We start from the raw sequence: 27,108 nt of genomic DNA, 5'->3' as shown, positions 1-27,108 counted from the left end.
TCGTGGCTGCAGGGAGCCTTGATCATGGCACTGCACCCCGGCCTGGGTGACAGAGTGAGACCCTGTCTCTAAATGAATACATAATTAGTTGGGCGTGGTGGCACCCACTTGTAGTCTGGGCTACCCGGGAGGCTGAGGCTGGAGGATCACTTGAGCCCAGGAGTTGGAGGCTGCAGTGACCTGTGATTGTATCCCTGCACTCCAGGCTTGATGAGAGACCCTGTCTCAAAAAAAAAAAAAAAAAAGGAAAAGAAAGAAAGAGAAAAAAAGAAAGAAAGAGAAAAGGGGTTGGAAACACAGGTACTGGGAAAAAAGCTTGCGCACTCCCTCTCTGGGGATGTCCCGCAGTTTCCTGCTGTGCCAAAGGCTCACACTCAGATACCTGGTCCCCTGCCCGGCGGTCACGCCTGTCCCCTCCTCCAGCCCAGCTGGGAGGTGACGCGTGGCCCCGCCGAGCCGGCGCGTTGATCCCTAGCGCGCGAGCGCCCTCTGCTGGCCCAGGGCGGGCGCGCAGGCCCGAGCAGGAACCGGGAAGCCGGGCGCCAGGAGAGCCTGGAGTTTCACGCTTCTCGTCGGTGAGATCGGGAAGAACAATAGCGAATACATAAGCAGAATATACCGGAAGGAAAGGAAAGAACAACAGCGAACCAACATTTACGAAGGCGGTGCCCTGTGCCGAGGACTGCGAGAAGTCCACACCATGTAAAACCACACGTAATCCTTAGAATAATCCGGCGACGTGGCTACGGAAACGCACAGAGAGGTTGAGGAGCCTGCCTGGGGTCACACAGCTGGTAGTGGACTCCTGGGCCTGCACTGGTACCCACAGAGGCGGAGACAGGATGCGAAGGTCTCAGCTGCGCTCACTCATTCATCATGTCCTTCCAGCCACTCACCCATTCACAAGTATTCACTGAGCACCTGCTGTGGGCCAGACATCCTGTGAGATGGCAGGAACACAGCCGCGCCCCTGCCCTCTTGAAGCTGACATTTTAATGGGATGGGGAGGGGGCAGATGATAAATATAAATATATCATTAACAGTTGGGCCAGAGGCCAAAGGATAAACCTGTGTGACTCCCGGTGTTAGGCAGCCGCCCCAGCAGGACTTTTTGCTGCATCTGAGTCTTACCTGCACTATGACTTACTTGACATTTGCTCCTAGACAATTGGTTTTTACTTGAGTGTATTATTATTTATTTATTTATTTATTGAGACGGAGTCTAGCTCTGTTGCCCAGGCTGGAGTGTAGTGGTGCAATCATGACTCACCGCAGCCTCTGCCTCTTGGGCTCAAGCAATCCTCCCACCTCAGCCTCCCCAGTAGCTGGCACTACAGGCACACGACGCCATGATCAGCTAATCTTTGTATTTTCCGTAGAGATGGGTTTTGCCATGTTGCCCAGGCCGGTCTCAAACTCCTGGATTCAAGTGATCTGCCCACGCTGGCTTCCCAGAGTGCTGGGATTATAGGCATGAACCACTGTGTCAGGCCAAAGTGTTAGGTTTCTGTTGCTTTTTTGAGATGCAGTCTCACTCTGTCACCCGGGCTGGAATGCAGTGGCATAATCTCGGCTCATTGCAACCTCTACCTCCTAGGTTCCAGTGATTCTTCTGCCTCAGCCTCCCGGGTAGCTGGGATTACAGGCACGTACCATCATGCCAGGCTAATTTTCATGTTTTTAGTAGAGACAAGGTTTCACCATGTTGGTCAGGCTTGGTCTCAAACTCCTGACCTCAGGTGATCTGCCCGCCTGGGCCTCCCAAAGTGCTGGGATTACAGGTGTGACCCACCACGCCTGGCTACCAAAGTGTATTTTTAAAAGGGAATCTCGGTATGGTGAAACTCGGTCTCTACTAAAAATAAAAATATTAGCTGGGCCTGATGGTGCAAACCTATAGTCCCAGGTACTCAGGAGGCTGAGGTGGGAGAATCACTTGAACCTGGGAGGTGGAGGCTGCAGTGAGCCGAGATCGCACCACTGCACTCCAGTCTGGGCCACAGAGCGAAACTCCATCTCAAAAAAAAAAAAGGAAATCTCACATCACCACACCTAGCCAACCAGTATCAGCTGTCGCCTATCAGACAGCATCCCGGACTGAGGTTGAGGTATTGACATCACTGTTATATTAATGTCCTTGGCATGCCACCTCAGTTCCTCTGGGGCCTGGCAGAGGCACTAGAATCTGCCCCTGGTAACCCCAAGATGAAGCCAGCCCCAGGGCCAGGCCTCGGGAACAGAGGTGCCGTCAGCTTCTGAAGAAGGCGGGTAGCCTCACCAGGCTCCTCCCGGCCACTGGGACCCGTGCCTTTTCTGGATTCTGCTGGCGACCCTGCAGAACCTGAGGTGCCGGCCTTCTGGGCAATCTGAAAACAGTGGCTTCCATCTGAGCTCCCTACCCACTGTGGACAACACTGCGTCATGGAACCCCCGTCCGCTCTGTGTCATGGCCAGCAGTGGGTCTAAGGGGGACTTGCTCAGACCTGATTCTCAAAATTCCTGCCTGGAAAGGCCAGGCTTCTGAGCCAGTCCGTCTGTTGTCCCCCCGACCCAGCCACCCAGCTTCCCTGCATGCAGGGTGGAGGGAGCAGGAGGCCCCATGGGGCCACTAAGACTCCTCCCTTTTCACCACCAATGGCCTGAGAGGCCCATGTGACCCACCCAGAGAGGAAGGCCAGGCCCAGCCCTGGGGAGTTAATCATTCAGTAAACACAGTCTGACTTTGTGCTAGACAGTGTTTTTTGTTGTTGTTTTTGAGACAAGGTTTCACTGTGTCACCCAGGCTGGAGTGCAATGGCGTGATCTTGGATCACTGCAACCTCCACTTCCCGGGTTCAAGTGATTCTCCTGCCTCGGCCTCCCGAGTAGCTGGGATTCCAGATGTGCACCACCACTCCTGGCCAATTTTTGTATTTTTAGTAGAGATGAGGTTTCTCCATGTTGGCCACGCTGGTCTTGAACTCCTGGCCTCAAGTGATCTTCCCACTTTGGCCTCCCAAAGTGTTGGGATTACAGGCATGAGCCACCGTGCCTGGCCTAGACACTGTTTTTATTTTATTTATTATTATTATTCTTTGTGAGATGGAGTTTTGCTCTTGTCTCCCAGGCTGGAGTGCAGTGGCATGATCTCGGCTCACTGCAACCTTCACCTCCTGGGTTCAAGCAATTCTCCCGCCTGAGCCTCTTGAGTAGCTGGGATTACGGGCGCCTGCCCCCGTGCCCAGCTAAGTTTTTGTATTCTTTTTGTTTTTCTTTTTTTTAATATGGAACGCTTCAAGAATTCGCGTGTCATCCTTGCGCAGGGGCCATGCTAATCTACTCTGCATCGTTCCAATTTTAGTATGTGTGCTGCCACAGCGAGCACACTTTTTTGTATTTTTAGTAGAGATGGGGTTTCACCATATTGGTCAGGCTGGTGTTGAACTCCTGACCTCAGGCGATCCACCTGCCTCAGCCTCCCAAAGTGCTGGGATTACAGGCATGAGCACAGTCTATGATGATTATTTTTTGAGATGGTGTCTTGCTCTGTCACTCAGACTGGAGTGCAATGGCATGATCTTGGCTCACTGCAACCTCCGCCTCCCTGGTTCAAACGATTCTCCTGCCTCAGCCTCCTGAGTAGCTGAGATTACAGGTGTGCACCACCATGCCTGGCTAATTTTTGTATTTTTGGTAAAGATGGGGTTTCCCCATGTTGGCCAGGCTGGTCTCAAATTCCTGACCTCAGGTGATCTGCCCATCCTGGCCTCCCAAATTGCTGGGATTACAGGCTTGAGCCACTGTGCCCGGCCTTAGATGCTGTTTTTAACACTGGGTTCATGGCAGTGAAGGAGCCAGATGAGGTGCCCACCTGCAAGAGGGAAAAAGGAATAACGACCGCAGGCCGGGCGCGGTGGCTCACGCCTGTAATCCCAGCATGCTGGGAGGCCGAGGTGGGTGGATCACGAGGTCAGGAGTTCAAGACAGCCTGGCCAACATAGGGAAACCCCGTCTCTACTAAAAATACAAAAATTAGCCGGGTGTGGTGGCATGTGCCTGTAGTCCCAGCTACTCAGGAGGCTGAGGCCGGAGAATTGCTTGATCCCGGGAGGCAGAGGTTGCAGTGAGCCGAGACCATGCCATTGCACTCCAGCCTGGGTAACAGAGTGAGACTGTTTCAGAGAAAAAAAAAAAAAAGGAATAACTACCGCAATGAATGAGATGGTTAAAAGAGTGGGGGCGGCCACTTGACACGGGACTGGGAGGGCCTCTCTCAGGAGGAGACACACGAGTGGTCACGGAGGGGCTGAGACGCAGCCATGGAGGGCCGAGGGGAGCAGGAAGAGCATTCTGGGAGGGGAGAACTGCAAGTGCAAAGGTCGGGGTGGGGAGGCTCCGGAATTCCTCCCCTGTGTGGCCGAAAGCCCAGAGCCGTGACAGTGACGTGGGGTTCGAAAGCAGCCGTAGTCTGAGACCTGGCTTTCAAATCACTGCCCTGGGCTGGAGACAGCAGAAACGCATGCCGAGCAGTGAAGACACGCCCTGGTCACGGGCAAGCTGTGGCCACCACGCCAGCCTGCCAGGCTTCCTTTTCAACGCCTCTTCATCCACGAGACTCTGACAGGCAGAGGCCACTTTCCTGCCTTTCGAGGGAGGAACTGAAAATGTTCCCAACTGACCACAAGGGAAGCTTCCAATCTGACTGCACAAACTCACCCACCCGCCTGTTCCACAGGTCACTCGGCAGCTGGTGAAGGTGGCCACCAGTGGGCCGGGCCCACCAAGCCGTGCCAGTCATGTGTTTCTGCTCTCAATGACAGCCTTAGACGGTGAGAACTCCTTTACATAAGGCAGTCTTACAGGTGAGTGAGAAAAGGTAACAGAGGCCAGGCATGGTGGCTTAAGCCTGTAATCCCAGCACTTTGGGTGGCTGAGGCAGGAGGATCACTTGAGTCTGGGAGTTCAAGACCAGCCTGGGCAACATAGTGAGATCCTCATCTTTTTTTTTTTTTCTTCAGCTAAGACAGCGGAAGAGGTGATTTATTTTATGGTTGTTACACTTGGCCACAAGTAAACACAGAAATAGTCCAGAATGTCACAGGTCCAGGGCAAAGGACCAACATGGGCAGTTTTGGTTATGAGCAAGGTGGGTCTCAGAGGTGATCGGCGATCAGATGGCGATGAAGTTCTAGATCCATTGAGACAAGCTCTAGACAGTAGCATGCAGTCCCACAGCTTGTACCAGCATCCCCAGCATCTGGCATTCCATGTTTCTGCTCCTGTGGCCTCCACAGTGCAACAAGCTAGCGGTTTACGTGGACCTCTGCCTCATCTTTCTTCTTTTGCGCTTCAGCCTGTGCATTCGCTTCTTCCTCCACTTGGCTCTCATGGCGCAGAGCTTTCCAAAAAAAATGGCGCTAAGGCCAAGAGCTTTTTTTTTTGTTTTTTTTTTGTAGCTCTGAGGTATTTTATTATAAAAGCTTAGTACTCATGTACATAAACCAATATGAACTTAAAATTCATCATACATTCACTTCATTTTTAACTTGACCTTCTAGTAAATCTTTAGCTTCATGGATTTGAGCTGCTGTATAAGAAGACCCTCCTTTGTCAGGATGAGTTAAAAGCATAATTCATTGATGAGAATCTCTTATTTTTCCTTTATTGGCAGTTGGGCTTATACCTAGTATTAATGCTGCTTCCCGTTTTGTCATTTTGTCCCGTTTTGTCACCTCGGCAATAGCCAGCACTGAAGGCCTGCAAACCCTGCAGCTGCAAAGGTCAGTCCGACTGCTACCACCGTGCCGGCCATGGCTGTGCTGGGCTCCCTTGCTTCCACCGGGAGCACGGCTCATCCCAGCGCAGGGTCGAGGCTGACACCTGCACGCCTGGATCCGAGAGTGTCGCACCCGTGACTACTCGCACGAACCGCAGAGCCGAGACCCCCATCTTTATAAAAAATAAAAAAAACTGAATGCTTCTCGGCCTTTGGCTAAGATTAAGTATAAAAAAATAAAAAAAAAATTAGCTGGGTGTGATGGCGCACTCTTGTAATCCCAGCTACTTAGGAAGCTGAGGTGGGAGGATCACTTGAGCCAGGAAGGTCAAGGCTACAATGAGCTGTGATCGTGCACTCAGCCTGAGCGACAGAGTAAAAACCTGTCTCAAATTAAAAAAGAAAAATAACAAAGATGAGCAAAGAACAGAGTTGGCTTTTTGCCACAAGGAAGGACACACAGCCTTGTCTGTATGAAAATCATGCAGTACCACGTTCAGTGCAAAGATGGGCAGGCATGAACATGTGCGAGAAAGGGAGGGGACCAGGCGGGCCTGCAGCGTTGGTGGGAGAGTATGGCCCCCCCTTCTTTGCTGGGAACTTGAAAATGTCAAAATTTAAAATGCTGGCTGGGCACGCTGGCTCACACATGTAATCCTAGCACTTTGGGAGGCCAAGTTGGGCAGATCATGAGGTCAGGAGTTCAAGACCAGCCCGGGCAACATGGTGAAACCCTGTCTCTACTAAAAATACAAAAATTAGGTGGGCGTGGTGGTGGGCGCCTGTAATCCCAGCTACCCAGGAGGTTGAGGCAGGAGAATCGCTTGAACCCAGGAGGTGGAGGTTGGGGTGAGCCAGGATCATGCCATTGCATTCCAGCCTGGGTGACAGAGTGAGACTCTGTCTCAAAAAAAAATAAATAAATAAAACAAAACGCCTATATCCTTGGATGGAGAAATCTGCTCCTAGAACTGTGTTCTACAGAGGTACGCACACACATACGCCCTGAGGCCAGCAGGCAGCAGTGCAGCGGAGACCACCTCAGACCCAGCAGCACAGGCCTGGCCACCACGGTGGTGGCCCTTCATGTCCTAAGTATGCTGCAGCGGTGCAAAACTACGGGGCAGATCCTGGAGGCTGCCCTGCAGGGCTCTGGGAAGTATATCCCGGGGAGGAGCGAAGTGGAGACCACATTCCCATTTGCGTAAAAAAGTGGGGGAAGGTGCACAAGGGGAGGGGAAAGAATTCGGAGCAGCACTGGCCGCACGTGTGCGCTCAAATGCCGCTTGTGCCTTCTCAGGGGCCCGCGCACCGGGGCTTGCACCGGGAGAATGGGGTCAGAGGTGAGACTTTACTCTGCACTCTATTCCCTTTCTCTTCCTTCCTCTTTTCTTTCTTTCTTTTTTTTTTTTTTTTTTTTTTTTTGTGTGTGTGTGTGTGTGAGACAGAGTCTTACTCTTGTTGCCCAGGCTGGAGTGCAGTGGTGTGATCTCAGTTCACTGTAGTCTCCACCTCTTGGGTTCAAGCAATTCTCCTGCCTCAGCCTCCCGAGTAGCTCGGATTACAGGCACACACCACCATACCCAGCTAATTTTTATATTTTTAGTAGAGACGGAGTTTCTCCATGTTGGCCAGGGCGGTCTCACACTCCTGACCTCGGGTGATCAGGCTGGAGTGCAATGGCTCAATCTTGGCTCATTGCAACCTCCTCCCAGGTAACAAGCAAATCTCCTGTCTCAGCCTCCCAAGTAGCTTGGATTACAGGCATGTGCCACCATGCTTACCTAATTTTTTGTGTGTTTAGTAGAGATGGGGTTTCACCACATTAGTCAGGCTGGTCACGAACTCCTGACCTCAGATGATCCACCCACCTCGGCCTCCCGAAGTGCTGGGATTACAGGTGTAAGCCACCATGTCCGGCCACTCTATTTCCTTTCTGTTGTTTGAGATCCTTTCTAGGATCATGTATTCGCTATTTAATACAAATAAAAGTGGGCTCTTCAGCTCGGAATTTCCCCTGCTAGTGTAAGGGGCAGATTCATTTCTTAGCAGGGTTTTAACGTGGTCTCCAGCCTCCACCGGCAGTATGGCTCATTGCCTGTCACAACTGACAAACCCACCCTGCCTTCCACTGACTCTAAAAAGGACATCTTTAAATTTCTGGAATTGGAACGTTTCTTCCAGTTATAGTGTCTTACACTTATAATTGGCAGCATTTTTCCTTTTTTTTTTTTTTTTTTGTTGGAGTCTTGCTCTGTAGCCCAGGCTGGAGTGCAGCAGCATAATCTTGGGTCACTGCAACCTCCACTTCCTGGGTTCAAACAATCTCCTGCCTCAACCTCCTGAGTAGCTGGGATTACAGATGTCCACGACCACACTTGGCTAATCTTTGTATTTTTAGTAAAGATGGGATTCCGCCATGTTGGCCAGGCTGGTCTCGAACTACTGACCTCAATTGATGCACCCACCTCAGCTTCCCAAAGTGCTGGGATTACACAGTGAGCCACTGTGCCAAGCATTTTTTTCTTGATGGTACATAAACCAATACTGTGTCTTGCAGCAGGTTCGGAACCCCAAAGTTACCTGTGGATCTGGTTCCCATGGGTCCCATAAACACAGGTCCTGCTGCCTGGGCTCTAAGCATGTCCCTGGGCACAGCTGCCAGAACCACAGGCCTCCTAGAGGTCAAAGGGACACCATATTGACCAACCTGGGAGGACCAGGAGCAGCTGGTGACAGAGGATCATATATAGCAGTCTCATCAGTGGCCTGTGCTGCACATGGCTATGAATGAGTTTATGTTTTACATGGAGTAGGAGAGGTTTGTTTGTTGTTGGCATTTTTTTTCTTTGAGACAGGGTCTCACTCTGTCACCCAGAATGGAGTGCAGTGGCGTTATCATGACTCACTACAGCCTCAACCTCCTGGACTCAGGTGATCCTCCCACCTGGGCCTCCTGAGTAGCTGGAACTACAGGCATGCACCACCATGCCCGGTAAATTTTTTAAATTTTTTGTAGAAATAGGGTTTCACCATGTTGCCATCTGGTCTCGAACGCATTGGCTCAATGGACCTGCCAGCCTCTGCCTCCCAAAATGCTAACATTACAGGCAGGAGCGACTGCCCCCGGCCAACTCTGTCAATTAACACATAAATGTGGGGAGATTTCACATAAAAATCTGCATTCATAGCTTCCTTGGAAAATAAGAAAGATCTGGCATTCACTCAGCCCATATGCCCAGTACTTACTAACACCTTCAAACTCACCTGTCCCCACCCACCTGCGTGACATCAGACACATGTCAGAACCCCAAAGATGTGGCCCATGCCTCATTCTCATGGTGACAGGGCAATAAGCAGCAATGAGGCAGCTCTAGCCTGAGGTCTCCCGTCTCCCAAGGTCACCTTGGCCCGTGTGTGACAGCTGACTGCATCTAGTAGGTGACCTTGCGCAGGTCTCACAAGGAAGTCTTTGAGGTTGATCTGTTATCATCTGGAGCTCAGAGCTCTGTACAATCCACCCACCCCAGCAGCTTGTTTTCTTGCAAACTGGAAAGAATGAAGCTTTCGTAAGCTGCCTCTTTTTTTTTTTTTGAGATGGAGTTTTGCTCTTGTTGCCCAGGCTGAAGTGCATTAGCATGTTCCCGGGTTCAAGTGATTCTCCCACCTCAGCCTCCCGAGTAGCTGGGATTATAGGCATGCACCATCACACTTGGCTAGTTTTTTTTTTTTTTTTTTTTTTTTTTAAAGATGGGGTTTCCCCATTATGGCCAGGCTGGTCTTGAACTCCTGACCTCAGGTGATCCACCCACCTCGGCCTCCCAAAGTGCTAGGATTACAGGTGTGAGCCACTGCGCCCATCCGTTTTTTTGTATTTTTAATAGAGACAGGGTTTCTCCATGTTGGTCAAGCTGGTCTTGAACTCCCAATCTTAGGTGATCCACCCGCCTCGGCCTCCCAAGGTGCTGGGATTACAGGCAGGAGCCACCGCGTCTGGCCTAAGCTGCCTCTTCTTAAAGGAATTTCCTCCTGTGCCGAGTAAGGAAATTCCTAGTGCTGTATCTTGAACTTTGTCATGGGGCTCCTTGATGTGAGAGTGACATCAAGCAGGGACAGGCCAAGAAAGGAAATGTGACTGTCCCCGGGCTCCCCAGGGTCCTCTGAGGGGACGTGCAAGAGACAAAGCAGGGATCCACAGGCTGGGTGGAAAGGGGCACAGAGGCAGGGGCCGCTCTGTTTATGTGACACCATCCACATCGTTATGTCACACCATGACTAAAGGTGCAGTGCAGCCAACAGTGCTCTCATCCAAAGGGCTCGAGAACTTTCCGGTGGAGAGGCAGCCCAAGGAACTGGCCCTCGCCCCTCACCAAGACAACAGTCCATCAGAGATCCAGGGGAGCAGAGCCCCATGGCTGGCTTGCTGTTATGGGTCAACCAGAAGAGGTGCTTTCTACACCCGCTGCCTCCCCTAGCTTCGCCAGGTAGCGACAGATGACTCCCCACACTACAAGCTTCCACACAGTAAAAATTACCAGTGGACACATCCCCTCTGGTACCTAGACCTGGCACGGGCTTGGGACTGGAGGTGTGACCCAGAGAAGCCACCTGGCAAAAGTGGTAACATCTGGTCAGGCGTGGTGGCTCACGGTACTTAGGGAGGCTGAGGCGGACAGATCACCTGAGATCAGGAGTTCAAGACCAGCCTGGCCAACATGGAGAAAGCCCGTCTCTACTAAAAATACAAAAAATTAATTTGGTGTGGTGGCGCGTGCCTATAGTCATAGCTACTCAGGAGGCTGAGGCAGGAAAATCTCTTGATCCTGGGAGACAGAGGTTACAGTGAGCCAAGATCACGCCACTGCACTCCAACCTGGGTGACAGAGCAAGACTCCATGTCAAAAAAAAAAAAAAAAAGGCAACATCTGAACCTCCCATAAGCACTTCCTGTGTGCCCTCAATATAGGTCTAAACTCTGTCCGTAAACTTCAGACCATCTGTTAACTCACCACCAAGGAAGAGCAAATGACACAAACGTGGGACACAGTGCCCATAAGATCACAGATCCGAACGGCTGTCTCAGAGGATTTGGAGTGTTAAAGTTTCACAGGCCTTAAGCCAGGTCCAGCCAACCTGCTAATAAGGTAAAAAGTGCACACCCTAGGATTTCAGGCAGGATTTGTTTTCCTCTCGGGGTCACTCAGCACAGAAGACGTCACCTTTAGATTTAACCACGAATTTGTTCTGGGGTTCTCCAGCAACATTTTGAAATTTTATTTTTTAGAGACAGGGTTTCCCTCTGTAACCCAGGCAGGATGCAGTGGCGCCATCATGGCTCACTGCAGCCTTGACCTTCCAGATTCAAGTGATCCTCCCACCTCAGCCTCCTAAGCAGCAGGGACTGCAGGCACTCACTACTATACTGGCTCATTTTTAAATTTTTTGGAGTCAGGGGTTTTCCTGTGTTGCTCAGGCTGGCCTCAAAACTCCCAGGCTCAAGTGATTCTGCCGCTTTGGCCTCCTAAGGTGTTAGGATTACAGACGTGGGCCACCATGTCTGACCTGCAATGATTTTGGAAACTCTCCTGTCCTTCTCCCTTGGGAGAGCTGACTGAGAATGAAGAACACATAGCTGCCCCTGGCCTGCATGGACTTTCAGAACCGAAGGGCAGCAGTCTACTCCAGAGGACTCCAAAGACCATTGGCAGAAATCTGGGCAAGGCTTTCTGGAGCGTGGCCTGTTGGAAAGAACCTGGCCCTTTCCTTACAGCCAGCTCTTCTGACACCTGAGCTGGCTTCAACAGCCAGAGGGACTGGCCTGCTCCTGCCACCAAGGCTGCACCCGTGTGTAGCTGGGACCACAGCAGGAAGTTGAAGCTCTGGGTAAAAACGAGACATGTTCCCACTGCTTATGCAGTAGATGGTAGACAAATCGTTAATCATCAGATCGAAATTCTTGTTTCAAACATCAGAAATATATGTGACAATCCTATGATTTTTTTTTTTCTGAAAAGACTACTAAGTCAAGCCAATAAAGGGCTTCTAATGGACATTTAATAGCCCAAGACCTATGAAGCTACTTAAACCAAAGGAAGAACCCTTTTTTAAACTACCATCTTGGGCCAGGCATGGTGGCTCATGCCTGTAATCCCAGCACTTTGGGAGGCCAAAGTGGGTGGAGTACCTGTGGTCAGGGGTTCGAGACCAGCCTGGCCAACACAGAGAAATCCTCATCTCTACTAAAAATACACAAAATTAGGTGGATGTGGTGGAGTGCGCCTGTAATTGCAGCTACTCGGGAGGCTAGGGCAGGAGAATTGCTTAAACTCACAAGGCAGAAGTTGCAGTGAGCCGAGATTGCATCACTGCACTCCAGCCTGGGTAACAAGAGCGAAACTCTGTCTCAAAACAAACAAACAACAACAAAAACCTAACGTCTTTAGGGCAGGGGTTGGCAAACTATGATCCATGGGCCAAATCTAGCCCCCCACCTGATTCTGTATGGCTTCTCGCATGAAGAATGATTTTTACAGATGAACATTTGCAAGAAACTTGATGACAGGGAACACTAAGGAATTCCAATTAAACAAAATGTTATCTACTAAAAGAACTCCAGTCCTCACATTAGTGAGCCAGTAACACTACAAATAAACTCAACTCTAGTTTGAATTTCACCAACTAAAAATCTGGGGAAATCTGTTTTCTCTCAGCATATGAGTACTTACCTAATGTCCTGAGATTTTGCCTCTTGGGCTGCAAAGCCTATGTATTTACTAATTTGGGCCCTTTTAGAAAAAGTGTGCCGACAACCCCTGCTTTAGGATGTCAACTTGAATCCCAAAGCATCTAAAACATTAAATTCTGTCCCTAATATGCCAAGAGGAAGAAGAGCACAGCCTGTTAAATATTAACGCACACTTTTTTTTTATTATATTAAAATCAGGCAATGGTCTGACAATAAAAAGGCTGCTTATGGAATACTGTTATGTTAAATTTCACTTACAGGATGTTAAATCCTCAGAACTAAGGTTTTCCCCCGGAAAAAGATCAATGGAAACATCAATTGCTTTTCAGACTTGATAGTTGCTGCTTCAAAAGGTGGTTTACACAAATACTAAATTAAAAAAAAACCTTTAGTACACAATGAATTGCTTTTATTTCGGTATGCATCCACATTTCAGCATTTAGTGGTCCTGAACAGAAAGTGGAAAGACGCAGCAATTTGCCAGGAGGTCAAGCCCGCCAATTTCGGGGATCTGCTGTGCACACCGGGTTCTTTCTTAATCCCTGCTGAGGATCTTGAGAAGCAGCAGCACCAAAACCAAGGCATGCACCGGATTCAAGGTTCTTTTTGTTCCAGTTGTCAGATTCCAAACTAGACCCCAATGGATTGCAAGGATGGCCAAATGAAAGCCCTGTTTAAAACTTCTTCAATTTTTAAAAGCAAAAGCAATTACAGTAAAGTAAAACAATTCAGAGGGATCATGTGTGCTTACAAGTGTCTTCATGTGGTCTTTCTCCGAGTTCAACCACCAAGGACTCTGAGAGCTGGCAGGTCTGAGTAACCCTGGTGACTATTCTTTTCACCTTATCAAAACCTGAGCTAAAAACAACGCATCAGCTGATGACAGCAGAGGGTGGCAGGGCTGAGGACCCAATATTCATTTCCCAGGCTGGTGGAGAGTGAAAAAGTATGGTTCTGAAACTAAACAAGGGCGGTCAGAGACTCTTTCCAACCTTACCTCATGGCTTCTGGCCAAAGCAAGGAAGTGTCATGGAAGGTGTTGGGTGGTGATGGGGCAAAAAGGAACTTCAGGAGGAGGGAAGAAAAAGCAGCACCCCTCGATAAAGGTTGGGGAGAGAAGATATGGGGAAAGCCCTGAATTCCTCACCGAAGGCCAATCTCAGAGGGGAGCGGAGGGGTTACAATCTATGCTTCGGCCAAGGGCAGGAGTGGAGGAGCGTGGGGACAGGATGATGGCTTGGAAGGGGCATCATTTAAGACTTAAAGAAACCAGGGGTGCAGGCAAAGCACCCCACACACCCAGCAGTAGTCCCACAGGCTGCGACCTGAAACCTTCACATCTACTCTAACAAGCCCCCCAGGCTAGAGGGCTGTTGTTGCAGGGAGGGTGGGAGGCAGGAGGGTGAGGAGAGAAGGCAGAGACCCCAGGCCGTGTAATCAGCAGCAAGGTGATTGTGTGATGTGTCTTTTCACAGTTGAGTTAGATGTGCCCCACCAGTTATGATGGGAATCAATTTAAATAGACTTTCTTGATCCCAGAAGTTCAACTACGTGGACAGTGGTTACACTTGACAGGATGATTTGTTATAGCACAACTTATATATTTCAAATGGACAAAAAGTTAGTATCATTTACAGTATCTTAAGATAAATTTCCTTTGAATGGGAGCTTCCTTTCCAGTACTTTGAGGTCTACAAGACGTATCTAGAAAATTTACTACTGTGGAAAATGAAGACTGCTTAAATTGAATGGGGGGGAAGGGAAGGGCCTGTGGTTTTTCTTTTTGATTAATTGCTGTAACACTGTCCTTCAGGCGGCTGAGGGAGTTTCATATTTTCTTTAGACATCATTAGGCGCCGAAGCTCTTGCAGGACAACTTTGATGCTATATGAATTCTGCCATTTTGCTAGCACTGATATGGCTCTTGGGTCCACCTACAACAAGGCAAACAAAAGCAAATTACTCTCAGATGCTCAAACAAAATAGCTATATGCCGGGGTTAAGCTAAGGTTCAAATGGAGTAAGATGTACTTTTCAGGTTGAACCTGCTGCTAGTCATAACACCTAGCATGCGGAATACCTACCTGCAAGAATCCCTCCCTCCAGTCAGCCTGCCTTTCCCTTTTGTGCCCAGAACGCTTACTATCTGGGATAAGGAAACAGTGGTACTCACACTTCGTGAGAATCAACCCAGCCCTACTTGGCTCCACAACAATGGCCACTGCTGGGCTGGCTGCTGTCAGGCTTAGGGCCTGTCCTCTTCGCAGCACCCAGGTCGGGGGGGACAAATGTGTACACAGGACAGTATGGAGAGCAAGGGCAAAGGGGGGCCGGGACCCGTGCTCTAGTGACAAGGGCCTGCCACAGAGCCAGTGTCTCTCAGGTTAGGGCAGCATTTCCCAAAATAAGTTCCCCAAAGCATGGGTTGAGCTCTGGGCTCAGGACTTCAGGTGGAACTCAGATTCAGGATTAAACACCAAACACACTGTAATGAGGCTCATCTCTTTTCAGTTTTCCAGTCTTCAGAGTATCTCAAAGACGAAGGCCTGGCGTGATGTTAACATGTGGAAGATCCCTTCAACACCTGCTCTCCCCTTTGAACAGGAGAGCAGGCCTCAAAGGCTCAAAGCCTTTGGCAAACAACACATGGAGTAAAGAGGTATTAACATTGCTCTGGTTTTGTAATATTCACTGTGCCATTATTGCCCAATTATGACAACTGAGACAGGTTTTCCATTTATGATAGTAAAAATTAAAAAGGCCATTAAAGGAAAAAAAAATTAGTCCCAGAGGATAAAGGTATAGCCCTGGGCAAGATCTTTCATGTGTGCCTCAGTTTCCTCATCTCTACCTCATAGGGTGACATGATGACTGAAAGAGTTCATATCTCAAAGCCATATCTCAAAGCTACCAGCACAGAGCTAGCCCAGGGTAAGTGCTGTATGAGTGATCGTCAGATATAACTGGGAAACAGGCCCCACCCCAAATCTGGGCTCCTATGCACAGTGATAGTTTATCATCAAATAACCAAAGAACATATGAAACCGGGCCCAGTCCAAAAGCTCCTGATGTTAAGGACAAAGCAATCGTTAACCCCAAGGAACAAGTGGGGCCAGAAAAAACAACTTACCACTCCATTAGAACTATTAACTCCATTCATATTAATTTTTGTTACAAATCTTACAAAGGGGGGTGCTTCTGGGTATTTAGGTCCACATTCTATTTTAAGGCTGTATATTCGGTTTTCATAAATTGTCTGGAAAAAAAGGGCACAGAGATGTCACGCAATTACAAACAAAGAATTCAGAAAGGTAGAGCTTGTGAAACCCCGTGTATCACTGACTGTAGAACTGATACGTCTCCTTCCAGCATGGAGTCTACTGGTTCTGTGGTAGGTGAGCAGCTCTATACTAGTTCCTATACTAGTTTATATGACTTCCAGGCTTTGGGGGAATAAAAAGAAGATGGAACATTTAAGCAAGTACCAATAAAGTTTTAAGTTAGTATTAAGTCTAATAATCAGAGGGACCCGTTTCTATGTTAATTTCCCTACCTTGCATTCCTTCTCTGGGGAATGGTAAGAGACATTCTCTATTCTAGGAAGCCATGCTAAATGTCCACTCACCAGGATCATCAGCCAATCAAATGCCACTGTGTGCAAAGCGCAGAGCAGGCCACTGCCTTAGAGAACCTCAAAATTAAGACAAGATGAGGGAGGGGTGCAGACCCAGAGCTGCCTCCCCCTTCTCCATCACTCTGGGGTTAGGCATTGTGTAAGGGATTTCAACTGGGGTGTTCCATCCCTCCCTGCAGTCTTTTTTTTTTTTTTTTTTTTGGTAGTCTGACCTGAGAGATTACTGGCATTCAGTGGGTGAGGTGGCATAGGGAACAGTCCTTCTTAAAAGGCTATCTGTGCCTTTGTTGAGAAACACTGAAAAATTCCAACCCCCTATGCCAATAATCTCTTCGCTGTACCATCTACCTATGAGCAGTGAGACGTGCTCTGTTGCCCGGCCGTTCCTTCTGCTTGGAGCGCCCTGCCCCCACCTGAAATGCCTTGCAACCCTGAAGACCCAGCTCAAACGCCACCTAGTGTCCCTAGCTTTCTGTCCCATGTGAAGTCACACTGCTATTACATGTGAAGACCACACTGAAGGGTGATGTCTCCCCGTTAAGAGTAGCCCCCTCAAAGGCAGGGGCTACCCTCCTGCGGGTCCCTCTCAGGCATCAGTGCCCTCTCCTCAGAAAAGGAGTCTTGTGCTGCACAAGTAATTGCACCTGTGTAAACAGCGGCATCTAGTGGTCTTTGGGGAGAATAAATCAGAGGATGTGATTTAAACCCTTGCTTAATTCAGAAGGCATTCATAATATACCCATAGAAACTTCTTGTCCACGGGGATCCCAAACTATAACCAAACCAAAACTGTGGATTTCCACCTGCCCTCTTCTTCCTCAGTAAGTGACATCAGCATTTACCCAGTTAGCTAAAGCAAAAACCTAGCGGGCATGCAATTCCCTTTTCCCTTACCCTCCACCACCTCCCAATGGTCAGAAGGTCCCACTGCTTCTACCTCCGAAAGATACCCGGTATGACTCCCCTTTCCTCCACCACCGTCACCTCTTCGGAACTCCCCCAAGACTCTTTCTCTCTTGCTTCCGGCACAGCAGCCAGACTGACCTCTTAAAAACAGGAAGCTGTCTCTATTGGCTTAACCCTCTGATGGCTCCTAGTGACCTGAAGAGGAAGCTGAAGTTTCCAGACTTACTGGGGCAGCCTCACCTCCTCTCCTCTCGCTCTTCTCCGTCCCCTGCCCGCCATTCCTCTTCAACCTTGCCAAGTTCTCTCCATCGTGGAGCTCTCACCAGCTGCTCCCCATCGGAAGTCCTCCCGATCCCCTCAGCCCCTCCCAACTGAGGCTCGGTCATGCGTCAGACCCCCTCACTAAACACAGAAAAAAGAGGGTGGGGGCCTTGACAGTGACCCTCAACTGAATTGATACTCAAATGTTTATTGAATAAATGTTTCTCTTCACATTTTTATATTACAAAATGAACACCTCATTGCAATTAAGGCATTTCCTTAAAGAAAAAAAAGAGAAAGAAACAGAACAAGTAGGAGGCAAATAAGGGCATGACTCACATACGGATTTATGGAAAATGTGATAAGAGATCCATCCAGAGCCTATCATAGTCTCCATCAACTACATACTCAAGAAGTATCTGTTGACCGATGGATCCCAAATGGAGCAAAATCATGCTCCCTGGTTTTGCCACACAGTTCAAGGGTGAAATTTCCTACATTAAAAAGTCTCTTCTGAGGGGCATGGACTCATGGTAACTACTAAACTTAGTCTTAAAATCTTTGGTAACACACTTTGGAGGCTGGGATGCACTAAGTCAGTCATTTGCTGGCATGTTTTACAGCTTATCAGTGCTGATGAGATTTCACTGATCATTCTATCTATTAATAATAATGTCAGGCCAGGCGTGCTGGCTCACGCCTTAATTCCAGCACTTTGGGAGGCCAAGACAGGTGGATCACTGGAGGTCGGGAGTTCAAGACCAGCTTGATGAACATGGTGAAACCCTGTCTCTACTAAAAATACAAAAATTAGCCGGTGTGGTGGCACATGCCTGTAATCCCAGCTACTCAGGAGGCTGAGGCAGAATTGCTTAAACCCGGCAGGCAGAGGTTGCAGTGAGCTGAGATTGCACCACTGCACTCCAGCCTGGGCGACAGAGCGAGACTCTGTCTCAAACAAAAACTAAAAAAAAAAAAAAAAACAGTGTCAAAATGGCTAAGTAGGTAGGCAGCTTAGTAAGAGGATTCTGATTATTACATAGATTAAGTCTTTTTTTTTTTTTTTTTTTTTTTTGGTGAGACGGAGTCTTGCTCTGTCACCAGGCTGGAGTGCAGTGGTGCAATCTCGGCTCATTGCAACCTCCACCTCCTGGGTTCAAGCGATTCTTCCGCCTCAGCCTCCCGAGTAGCTGGGACTACAGGCGCGTGCCACCACACCTGGCTAATTTTTGTATTTTTAGTAGAGATGGGGTTTCATCATGGCCAGGATGGTCTCGATCTATTGACCTCGTGATCCGCCCACCTTGGCCTCCCAAAGTGCTGGGATTACAGGCGTGAGCCACCACACCTGGCCACTGTTGACATTTAAAGACATCCATGGCATGACTAATTTCTTTTTTTTTTTTTTTGAGACAGAGTTTCACTCATGTTACCCAGGCTGGAGTGCAATGGCGCAATCTCGGCTCACTGCAACCTCCGCCTCCTGGGTTCAGGCAATTCTCCTGCCTCAGCCTCCTGAGTAGCTGGGATTACAGGCATGCACCACCATGCCCAGCTAATTTTTTGTATTTTTAGTAGAGACGGGGTTTCACCATGTTGACCAGGATGGTCTCGATCTCTTGACCTCGTGATCCACCCGCCTCGGCCTCCCAAAGTGCTGGGATTACAGGCTTGAGCCACCGCGCCCGGCCGGCATGACTAATTTCTTAAAAGAACAAGAAGAAAAAAGAACTATCGAATTTCTCACCACTGATGTTCATCTGGTAATTTCACTGGAACACTGTAAAAAAAAAAAGCCTCAAGTCAAGTGATCACACACACCTGAAGGGTCATTTAAAAGCCCCTAGCTAAGATCACATGTAGTGGCTCACACCTGTAATCCCAGCACTTTGGGAGGCTGAGGCAGATGGATAACCTGAGGTCAGGAGTTTGAGATATGCCTGGCCAACATGGAAGCCCTGTCTCTACTCAAAATACAAAAGTCAGCCGGGCGTGGAAGCATGCGCCTGTAGTCCCAGCTACCAGGGAAGGCTGAGACAGGAGAATTGCTTGAACCTGGGAGGTGGAAGTTACAGTGAGCCGAGATTGTGCCACTGCACTCCAGCCTGGGGTGACAGAGCGAGACTCCATCTCAAAAAAACGAGCCCCAAGCTAGACTTAATAGAAAACAGTTTCTGGTTTTTTTTTTTTTCCCCTTTTATTTCGTTCATGAGTGCTCCAGGGACGTGCTAAAAAGGTTTCAGCAAAGGAAATGTGCCTGAAGGAGCATTGCTGGAACATTCTGTGTCTGTGAGGAATATTGCTCTTAAGATTCATTATTTGATCATGAAACAAACACTTTCCACTTTGTTGATATGGCTCATGCTTTGTGGAGCCATTTCGCAGTGCTCATCAACATCTGAAATGGGCATGCTCAGACCAGCAGGCCCCCTTCTAGCAATTTCCTTCAGAGAGACGCATACTTGTGCACAAAATGTGAAGCATTGTCTGCAATAACAAAAATAACCACAATCTAAACATCTATTTGGAAGGGACTATCTGAACATGGCATATTCATATAATCCGGAGACTTTGTAGCCTTCTCAAAGGCCGACAGACGCTCCTCAGGCACACGGACGCTGGGAAGGACTGGAGAACACAGCACCAGCTACAGACAGTACATTGCAGCATATGTATAACCTATAAAAGCAGACATACACTATCTTCCAATTCTGGATGTATTTGTGTGCACACAAGCTATTTTGTCCATTAGGCACAGCAGGCCCAGAGCCTAGAGATTACAAACTTTTCCAGGGCCAAATGTATACATATGCGATAACCCCAGTCTAATCATTAAAAAAAAAAAAAAAAAAAAAAAGGCAAATTCCAATAGGCAGCCATTCCACAAAACACCTGACCAGTACTACTTAAAACAGCCAAGGGCATCAAAAACAAGAAAAACCTGAGAAATGTCACTGCCACAAGGAGCCAGAGATATGCTAAGTGTAACATGGTATCTTGGGGGGATTCTGGAACAAAAAAGACATAAGTGAAAACTAAGAACACCTGAATAAAGTATGGACTTAATAAGAACTTATCAATATTGGTTTATTGGTTGTGACAGGGAAAGTGCTGGCGGGTGTGGCGCACGGGGAATCTCCCGTGCTACCTTTGCAACTTTTCTATAAGCCTGTAAGTTAGAAAATAAAATGTGTTTTAAAGGTGTGTGATCTAGGCTAGGCACAGTGGCTCACGCCTATAATCTCAGCACTTTGGGAGGCCAAGACAGGAGGACTGTGTGAGCTCAGGAGTTCGGGACCAGTCTGGGCAACAAAGCGAGACCTCATCTCTACAAAAAGTAAAAACATTAGCCAGCTGTGGTGGTACGCCTGTGGTCTTCGCTACTTGGGAGGCTGAGGCAGGAGGATTACTTGAGCCCAGGAAGTCAAGGCTGCAGTGAGCTGTGATTGTGTCACTACACACACACAAAAGTATGAGATATGAGAAAAGGTATAAGGTATGAATTACAAAAATATGCAAAGAAAGTTACTAAATCTAAACATAGAAAAAGGAAACATGAGGTCAATTGGTCACCTGCTACTCAGTTCAAACCTTATGTAGTTACATACAAATTACGTTTAATGTACAATGTGGGTACATGCTGTGTTGGAATGCAGAACACAGCTACTGTTGGGGGGAAGACTGGGGATGGCAGTTAGGGATAAGTCAGGAAAAAAGACTTTACACTAGATATTATAACGGAATTTAATATAAGATATTGGTTAAACAGGCATCAGTGGACTGCAAATGTAAAAAGGGAATCTAAGCTAACACAGACGTAATCATGAAATGAAGCAGGATGGAAACTCTTAAGGGCGGGGAATGAAGGGGATAAGCTGGAGTTTATCACCAGGCTTGGAGGCTAAGGAGAGGTCTGCAGAGTTGAACTCAGATCTCTGAGCAGGGGGTCCTGCCTGGCTGCTGCTAGAACCTCCAAGGAGGTGAACTGGGGGGGATGTAATGAGGCTGGTTTTGTGACTGTCCCCAAAAAGCTGGAGGCTGAAGCCCACTGCTGATGCCAGGGTGGTACAGACAGAACAAACAGGCAAACAGGATGCAGCAAATCCCCTTTCCCTTCCTCATGCCTTTCAGGCTCTCTCTTGTGTCCCTGACCGGTGGAACCTTAAGAGGATGCCAGCTGACAAAGGAAAGGTGTAGCGTGCAGAGTCACAGTCCCAGCATCCAAAGCTGGGCAGATAGAAGCGGGCTTGGAGCTTCCTAACCAGCACAAACAGGCACCTCTGCACAGCGAGGAGACACATCTACCCTTTGTACAGAGACTCTCCTCTTCTCAACACTCATGGTATCCTCTGAGTGAGCACAGGGCTCATCTCTAGGCAATATTACATTTTCACTTCTCTAATTAGCTTGTAGAATATGTGGGTGGCACTCAAACTGAATGGTCAAATTAACCACACAATTCTAATAAAAAGGCAAAGGAGGCATTTGCTCCTTCACATTTGCTTGCTGTTCCTTTAGGCATCTCTCCAGTATGAGCCCCTCACCTCGGCAGCAAGAGCTGGTTCTGAGCTTCAGTGTCTTTCACATTCTCCCAACCAGCCCTGCCCCTGCCCCACGGGTGCCAGCAGCAGCAGAGGGCACCTCTCTCCCAAGTGCTAGGTTGTGACAGCCCGAGCTTCCTGTCCTGGCCTCCCACGCCCCAGGGCTGCTTACTGCTTCTGCAGCAGTGTCTCTGTTTTCCCACAGTGTGCCTTTTGTGATTTTTCAGTCCAACGTCTATTTGATCAACTTCCTATTTTAAATTATCTTTGTTGCCTAGTATTGGATATAGATCCAAAGGAAATGAAATCAGTATCTCAAAGAGAAATGTGCATTTCTGTGTTCATTGCATGATTATTCACAATATCCAACATATGGAAACAACTTAAGCATCCTAGAGAAAATATGGCATAAATCACACAATGAAATATTATTCAGCCATAAGTAACAAATCCTGCCAGTCAGAGAATTGCTTGAAACCGGGAGGCGGAGGTTGCAGTGAGCTGAGATGGCACCACTGCACTCCAGCCCAGGTGACACTGCAAGACCCCGTCTCAAAAAAAATAAATAAATAAAAATAAAAAATAAATCCTGCCAGTCATGACAACATGGATGAGCCTGAAAGACATTATGCTAAGTGAAAAAAGCCAGACACAGAAAGACAAAAACTGTATGATCTCACTTACATGTGGAATCTAAAAGTAGAACTCACAGAAGCAGGGAACAGAACAGTGGTGGATAGGGACTGGCGTGTAAGGGGAGATACTGCTCAGAGGGCACAAACTTTCAGTTAGGAGTAAGTTCTGGGAATCTAATGTAAAGCATGGTGACTACAGTTAATAATACTGGATTGTTTACTTGAAATTTGGTAAAAGAGTGGATCTTAAGTTTCCTTATCACAGACAGACACACAAGGTAGCTATGTGTGGTTACGGATGCATTGATTAATTTGGTTGTGGTAATCATTACACAATGTTTATGTATATCAAATCATCACACTGTACACCTTAGATATATACAGTTTTTATTTATCAATTATACCTCAATAAAGCTGGGGAAAAAATTACCTGGTATGATTTCTCTTTTCCTGACTGACACAAAGAGTTAGAGTGGCACTAAGTTAACTTCTTATGCTACATACTCTGTATTGTTGAACAAAAAAAAATTTTTTTTTTTGAGACTGTCACCCAGGTTGGAGTGCAGTGATACGATCTCGGTCCACTGAAACCTCTGTCTCCCGGGTTCAAGTGATTCTCCCTCCTTAGCCTCCCAAGTAGCTGGGACTACAGGAGCATACCACCACACCCAGCTAATTTTTGTATGTTTAGTAGAGACGGGGTTTCACCACGATGGCCAGGCTGGTCTCGAACTCCTGACCTCAGATGATCCACCCGCCTCAGCCTCCCAAAGTGCTGAGATTACAGGCGTGAGTCACCATGCCTGGCCTTTTGTCACTGAAAATTTTTACAAGAATATATTCATTAATCAGTCATATAACTAAAAGCTTTAAAAAAAGAGGTCAATGTGCACTCAGATAGAAAGATGTCCACCATCTATTAAGTGAAAAAAATTAAGTTGTAAAACATTATGCATAGGAAGATCCCATTTTTCTTAAAAATATATTTACATTTGCATACCCACAGCAAAAGTGGGTAGAAACACACCACACACCAACTTAACAGTTTTCATTCGATGGTTAGCATAATGAATCAGAGAAGAACCACTTGCCTTTTACTTCATACATCCCTGTAGTTATGTTCGGTTCCTCTAAAGCATGGGTACCAGTACTCAGGGTAAGTAAGCGTATAAATACACATCTAGGCTCTAAGCCACACATAAGACACTATTTTGGCTGGGCACAGCAGCTCATGCCTGTAATCTCAGCACTTTGAGAGGCCAAGGTGGGCAGATCACCTGAGGTCAGGAGTTCGAGACCAGTCTGGCCAACATGGTGAAATCTCATCTCTACTAAAAATACAAAAAATTAGCCAGGCGTGGTGGCTCACATCTGTAACACCAGCTACTCAGAAGGCTGAGGCAGGAGAATGGCTTGAATCTGGGAGGTGGAGGCTGCAGTGAGCCCAGTTAAGGCCACTGTACTCCAGCCTGGGCAACAGAGCAAGATTCTATCTCAAAAAAGAAAAAACACTTATTTTGGAGAACCCCAGAGGCACAACAGTGCTTCTCAAGCAGGGCAATTTTTGGCCCTCTGCTGGGAAGGGGAAGGGAGGATCAAGCATTGCCTGGACACATTCATGGTTGTTGCAATGGAGGCAGGGGGTACTGCTGGCATCTAGTGAGTAGAGGCCAGGGATGCTGCGAAACAGCCTCCAATGCACGGGCCCAGCACCCCCATGACAAAGAAAAAAGGCAGCCTGATATGCCAAGGTTGAGAAACCCTGCTCTATATAACTTGACTATTGTTAGTATTTCTGTGGTCAAAGTAGAAATACTCCATGTCTAATGCTGTGGACAGCCAGACATTTGCCAGAATTGTACAAGGAGTAGTTGGGTCAGAGCTTTGTTTTTAGGGTTGGAGGATTTGCTTTTCTAAAAAAAAAGGTGGGGGCACTATCAAACAGCACAAAACATTCAAAGGGTACAGAAGGGTATATGGTAAACAGTAACTTTCCTTTCCACTCCAGCCCTAAACCAGCCAGCTCCCTTCTGAAGAGGGCAACCACTGTGAGCAGCTTCTTTTCCGTTCCTCCAAAGGTATTCTAAGCACACAGCACAAGTGTATGGATCACCTCTTCCTCTGCCTACTGCCCCCCACTCCAGCTGGCAGCATACTCTGTCTACTGCTTTGTAATTTACTTTTTCACAACGTCATGGAGATCATTCCATTCCGGCACACATACATCTGTCTCATTGTTCAAAAGCTGAACAGGACATAATATGGTGTACTCAAAGACAATAACGTTGTTTCCAATATTCTGCTGCAGGAAATAATTTTGTACACTGCCTATGGACTATATATTCAAGAGAAGCTGAAAAGTCCCTAGAAGAATTCCCGGATCATACGGTACAAACCTTTGAAATTCTGATGGAAATTTTTGAGTAAAATAATAACAAAAATATAATATGGAGATGAGTTACTCAAGTGCTCTATTTAGATGCTTTAATAACTGTGGATATTCCAGTTACACAGCATATAGCTCATATGCTAATCATAAAAGATTGGTCACAGGAAGCATCTACAAGCAGATAGTTCCTTTTATGACTTACTTTTCAACCTTGGGGAACCAGGATAATACAAACTACAGGGGTCAAAAGATAGTAACAAGAAAAGAATGGAAAAAAAAGATAGTAAGTGTTGGTGAGAATGTGGAGAAACAGGAATTCTCATGCATTGCTAGCAGAAATGTAAAATGGTGCAGTCACTTTAGAAACGGTTTGGCATTTCCTCAAAATGTTCAACATAGTTACCCTATGATCCAGCAATTCCACTCCTAGGTGTACACCCAGGAGAATTGAAAATATATATGTCTGTCCAGGCGCAGTGGCTCATGTCTTTAATCCCAGTACTTGAGCAGGCCAAGGTGGGTGGATCATGAGGTCAGGAGTTCAAGACCAGCCTGGCCAAGATGGTAAAACCCCGTCTCTACTAAAAATACAAAAATTAGCTGGATGTGGTGGTGGGTGCCTGTAATCCCAGCTACTCAGGAGGCTGAGGCAGAGAATTGCTTGAACCTGGGAGGCGGCAGTTGCAGTAAGCCGAGATCACGCCACTGCATTCCAGCTTGGGCAACAACAGAGCGAGTCACCAAACAAACAAACAAACAAATGCACACACAAAAAAACCTATGTCCATCTTCAAAGGAAGACAAATTAGGTAGCCAAAAACAAAAAACTATGCCCATCCCATTCCAGCAGGTGCAGCTAAAAAAAAAAAGAAAATATGGCTCACGCCTGTAATGCCAGCACTTTGGGAGGCTGAGGCGGGTGGATCGCAAGGTCAAGAGATTGAGACCATCTTGGTCAACATGGTGAAACCCTGTCTCTACTAAAAATACAAAAATTAGCTGTGCATAGTGGCACGTGCCTGTAGTCCCAGCTACTGGGGAGGCTGAGGCAGGAGAATTGCTTGAACCCGGGAGACGGAGGTTGCAGTGTGCCAAGATCGCACCACTGCACTCCAACCTGACTCCGTCACACATACACACACAAAAAAACATATATATATATTCACATACAAACCTCTAAATAAATGTTCCTAGCAAGCATTATTTATAATAGCCAAAAGGTAGAAACAACCCAAATGTTCATCAACTAACAAATGGATAAACAAAATATGGTATATCCGCACAATGGAATATTATTCAGCCATAAGAAGAATAAAGTATTGATAGATGCTACAATACTCTTGAACCTTGAAAAAATTATGCTGAGTAAAGGAAGCCAGTCACAAAACGCCACATACTGTAGTATTCCATTCATAATAAATGTTCAGAAAAGGCAAATTCATTGAGCCAGAAACTAGATTAATGACTGTCAAAGATGGGAAGTGGGGGATGAGGGAGGGAGAATGGGGAATGACTACCAACGAGTTTTTTTTTTTTCTTTTTTTTTAAGACAGAGTCTTGCTTTGTCGTCCAGGCTGGAGTACAGTGGCACGATCTTGGCTCACTGCAACCTCTGCCTACGAGATTCAAGCAATTCTCCTGCCTCAGCCTCCCAAGTAGTTGGGACTACAGGCACCTGCCACCATGCCCAGCTAATTTTTGTACTTTTAGTAGAGACGGGGTTTCACCATAATGGCTAGGCTGGTCTCGAACTCCTGACCTTATGATCCACCCACCTCGGCCTCCCAAACTGCTGGGATTCCAGATGTGAGCCACAGTGCTCGGCCCAGGGGATTATTTTCAAGGTGATGAAAATGTTTTGAAATTAGTGATGGTTGCTCAACTCTGAATATGATAAGACCACTGAATTGTACATTTAAAAGGGTAAATTCTATCCCAATAAAGCTGTTACTAAAAACGAATATAAGGAAAACACCTGGCATACCATAGCTACTCATTATAACTTCCAAAGCCTCTTTTGGAAAGAGATAAACTAAAACTCAGGGTAGCCTAAGCTGTTTTAGGTGGATAGAATATTTTCAACAGAACTTACTGGTTCATTATTTTGTGTGTTTGTTTGAAAGCGTACAATTCAGTGGTATTTAGTGTATCACAATTGGTATATTGGTTCAATTCTCAACATTTTAGAACCTGTAAATCAGTAAGTTGATTAACAAATCTATTGAATATCCCATTCGGAGTC

At 47.3% G+C, this 27,108-nt stretch overlaps 1 protein-coding gene, 1 non-coding gene and 1 pseudogene across 4 annotated transcripts in view; all 3 read right to left on the bottom strand.

The window, feature by feature from the left end:
- Positions 1–3,257: 3,257 nt before the first annotated feature.
- On the bottom strand, positions 3,258–3,364 carry LOC116535221. Its single transcript, XR_004262099.1, has one exon. It is a non-coding gene; the product is annotated as a U6 spliceosomal RNA (small nuclear RNA).
- Positions 3,365–5,501: 2,137 nt separating this feature from the next.
- LOC116535132 lies at positions 5,502–5,909 on the bottom strand (annotated as a pseudogene).
- A 6,746-nt stretch (positions 5,910–12,655) lies between these two features.
- Positions 12,656–27,108, bottom strand: part of UBE2V1 (ubiquitin conjugating enzyme E2 V1) — a 32,392-nt gene continuing 17,939 nt past the window's right edge. For all 3 annotated transcript variants that reach the window (XM_032256016.1, XM_032256018.1, XM_032256017.1), the window contains 2 exons: positions 15,631–15,756; positions 12,656–14,434 (listed from right to left, as the gene is read on the bottom strand). In XM_032256016.1, the coding sequence (XP_032111907.1) occupies positions 14,288–14,434; positions 15,631–15,756 (273 nt within the window). In that variant the 3' untranslated portion in view covers positions 12,656–14,287. The remainder of the gene's footprint in view (positions 14,435–15,630; positions 15,757–27,108) is intronic.

Source organism: Sapajus apella, unplaced genomic scaffold (genome assembly GCF_009761245.1).
Source record: "Sapajus apella isolate SASKATOON/1434 unplaced genomic scaffold, GSC_monkey_1.0 scaffold92, whole genome shotgun sequence".
Lineage (NCBI taxonomy): Eukaryota > Metazoa > Chordata > Mammalia > Primates > Cebidae > Sapajus > Sapajus apella.
The sequence above is the reverse complement of the archived record's forward strand: the minus strand, read 5'-3'. Positions and strand labels throughout refer to the sequence as shown.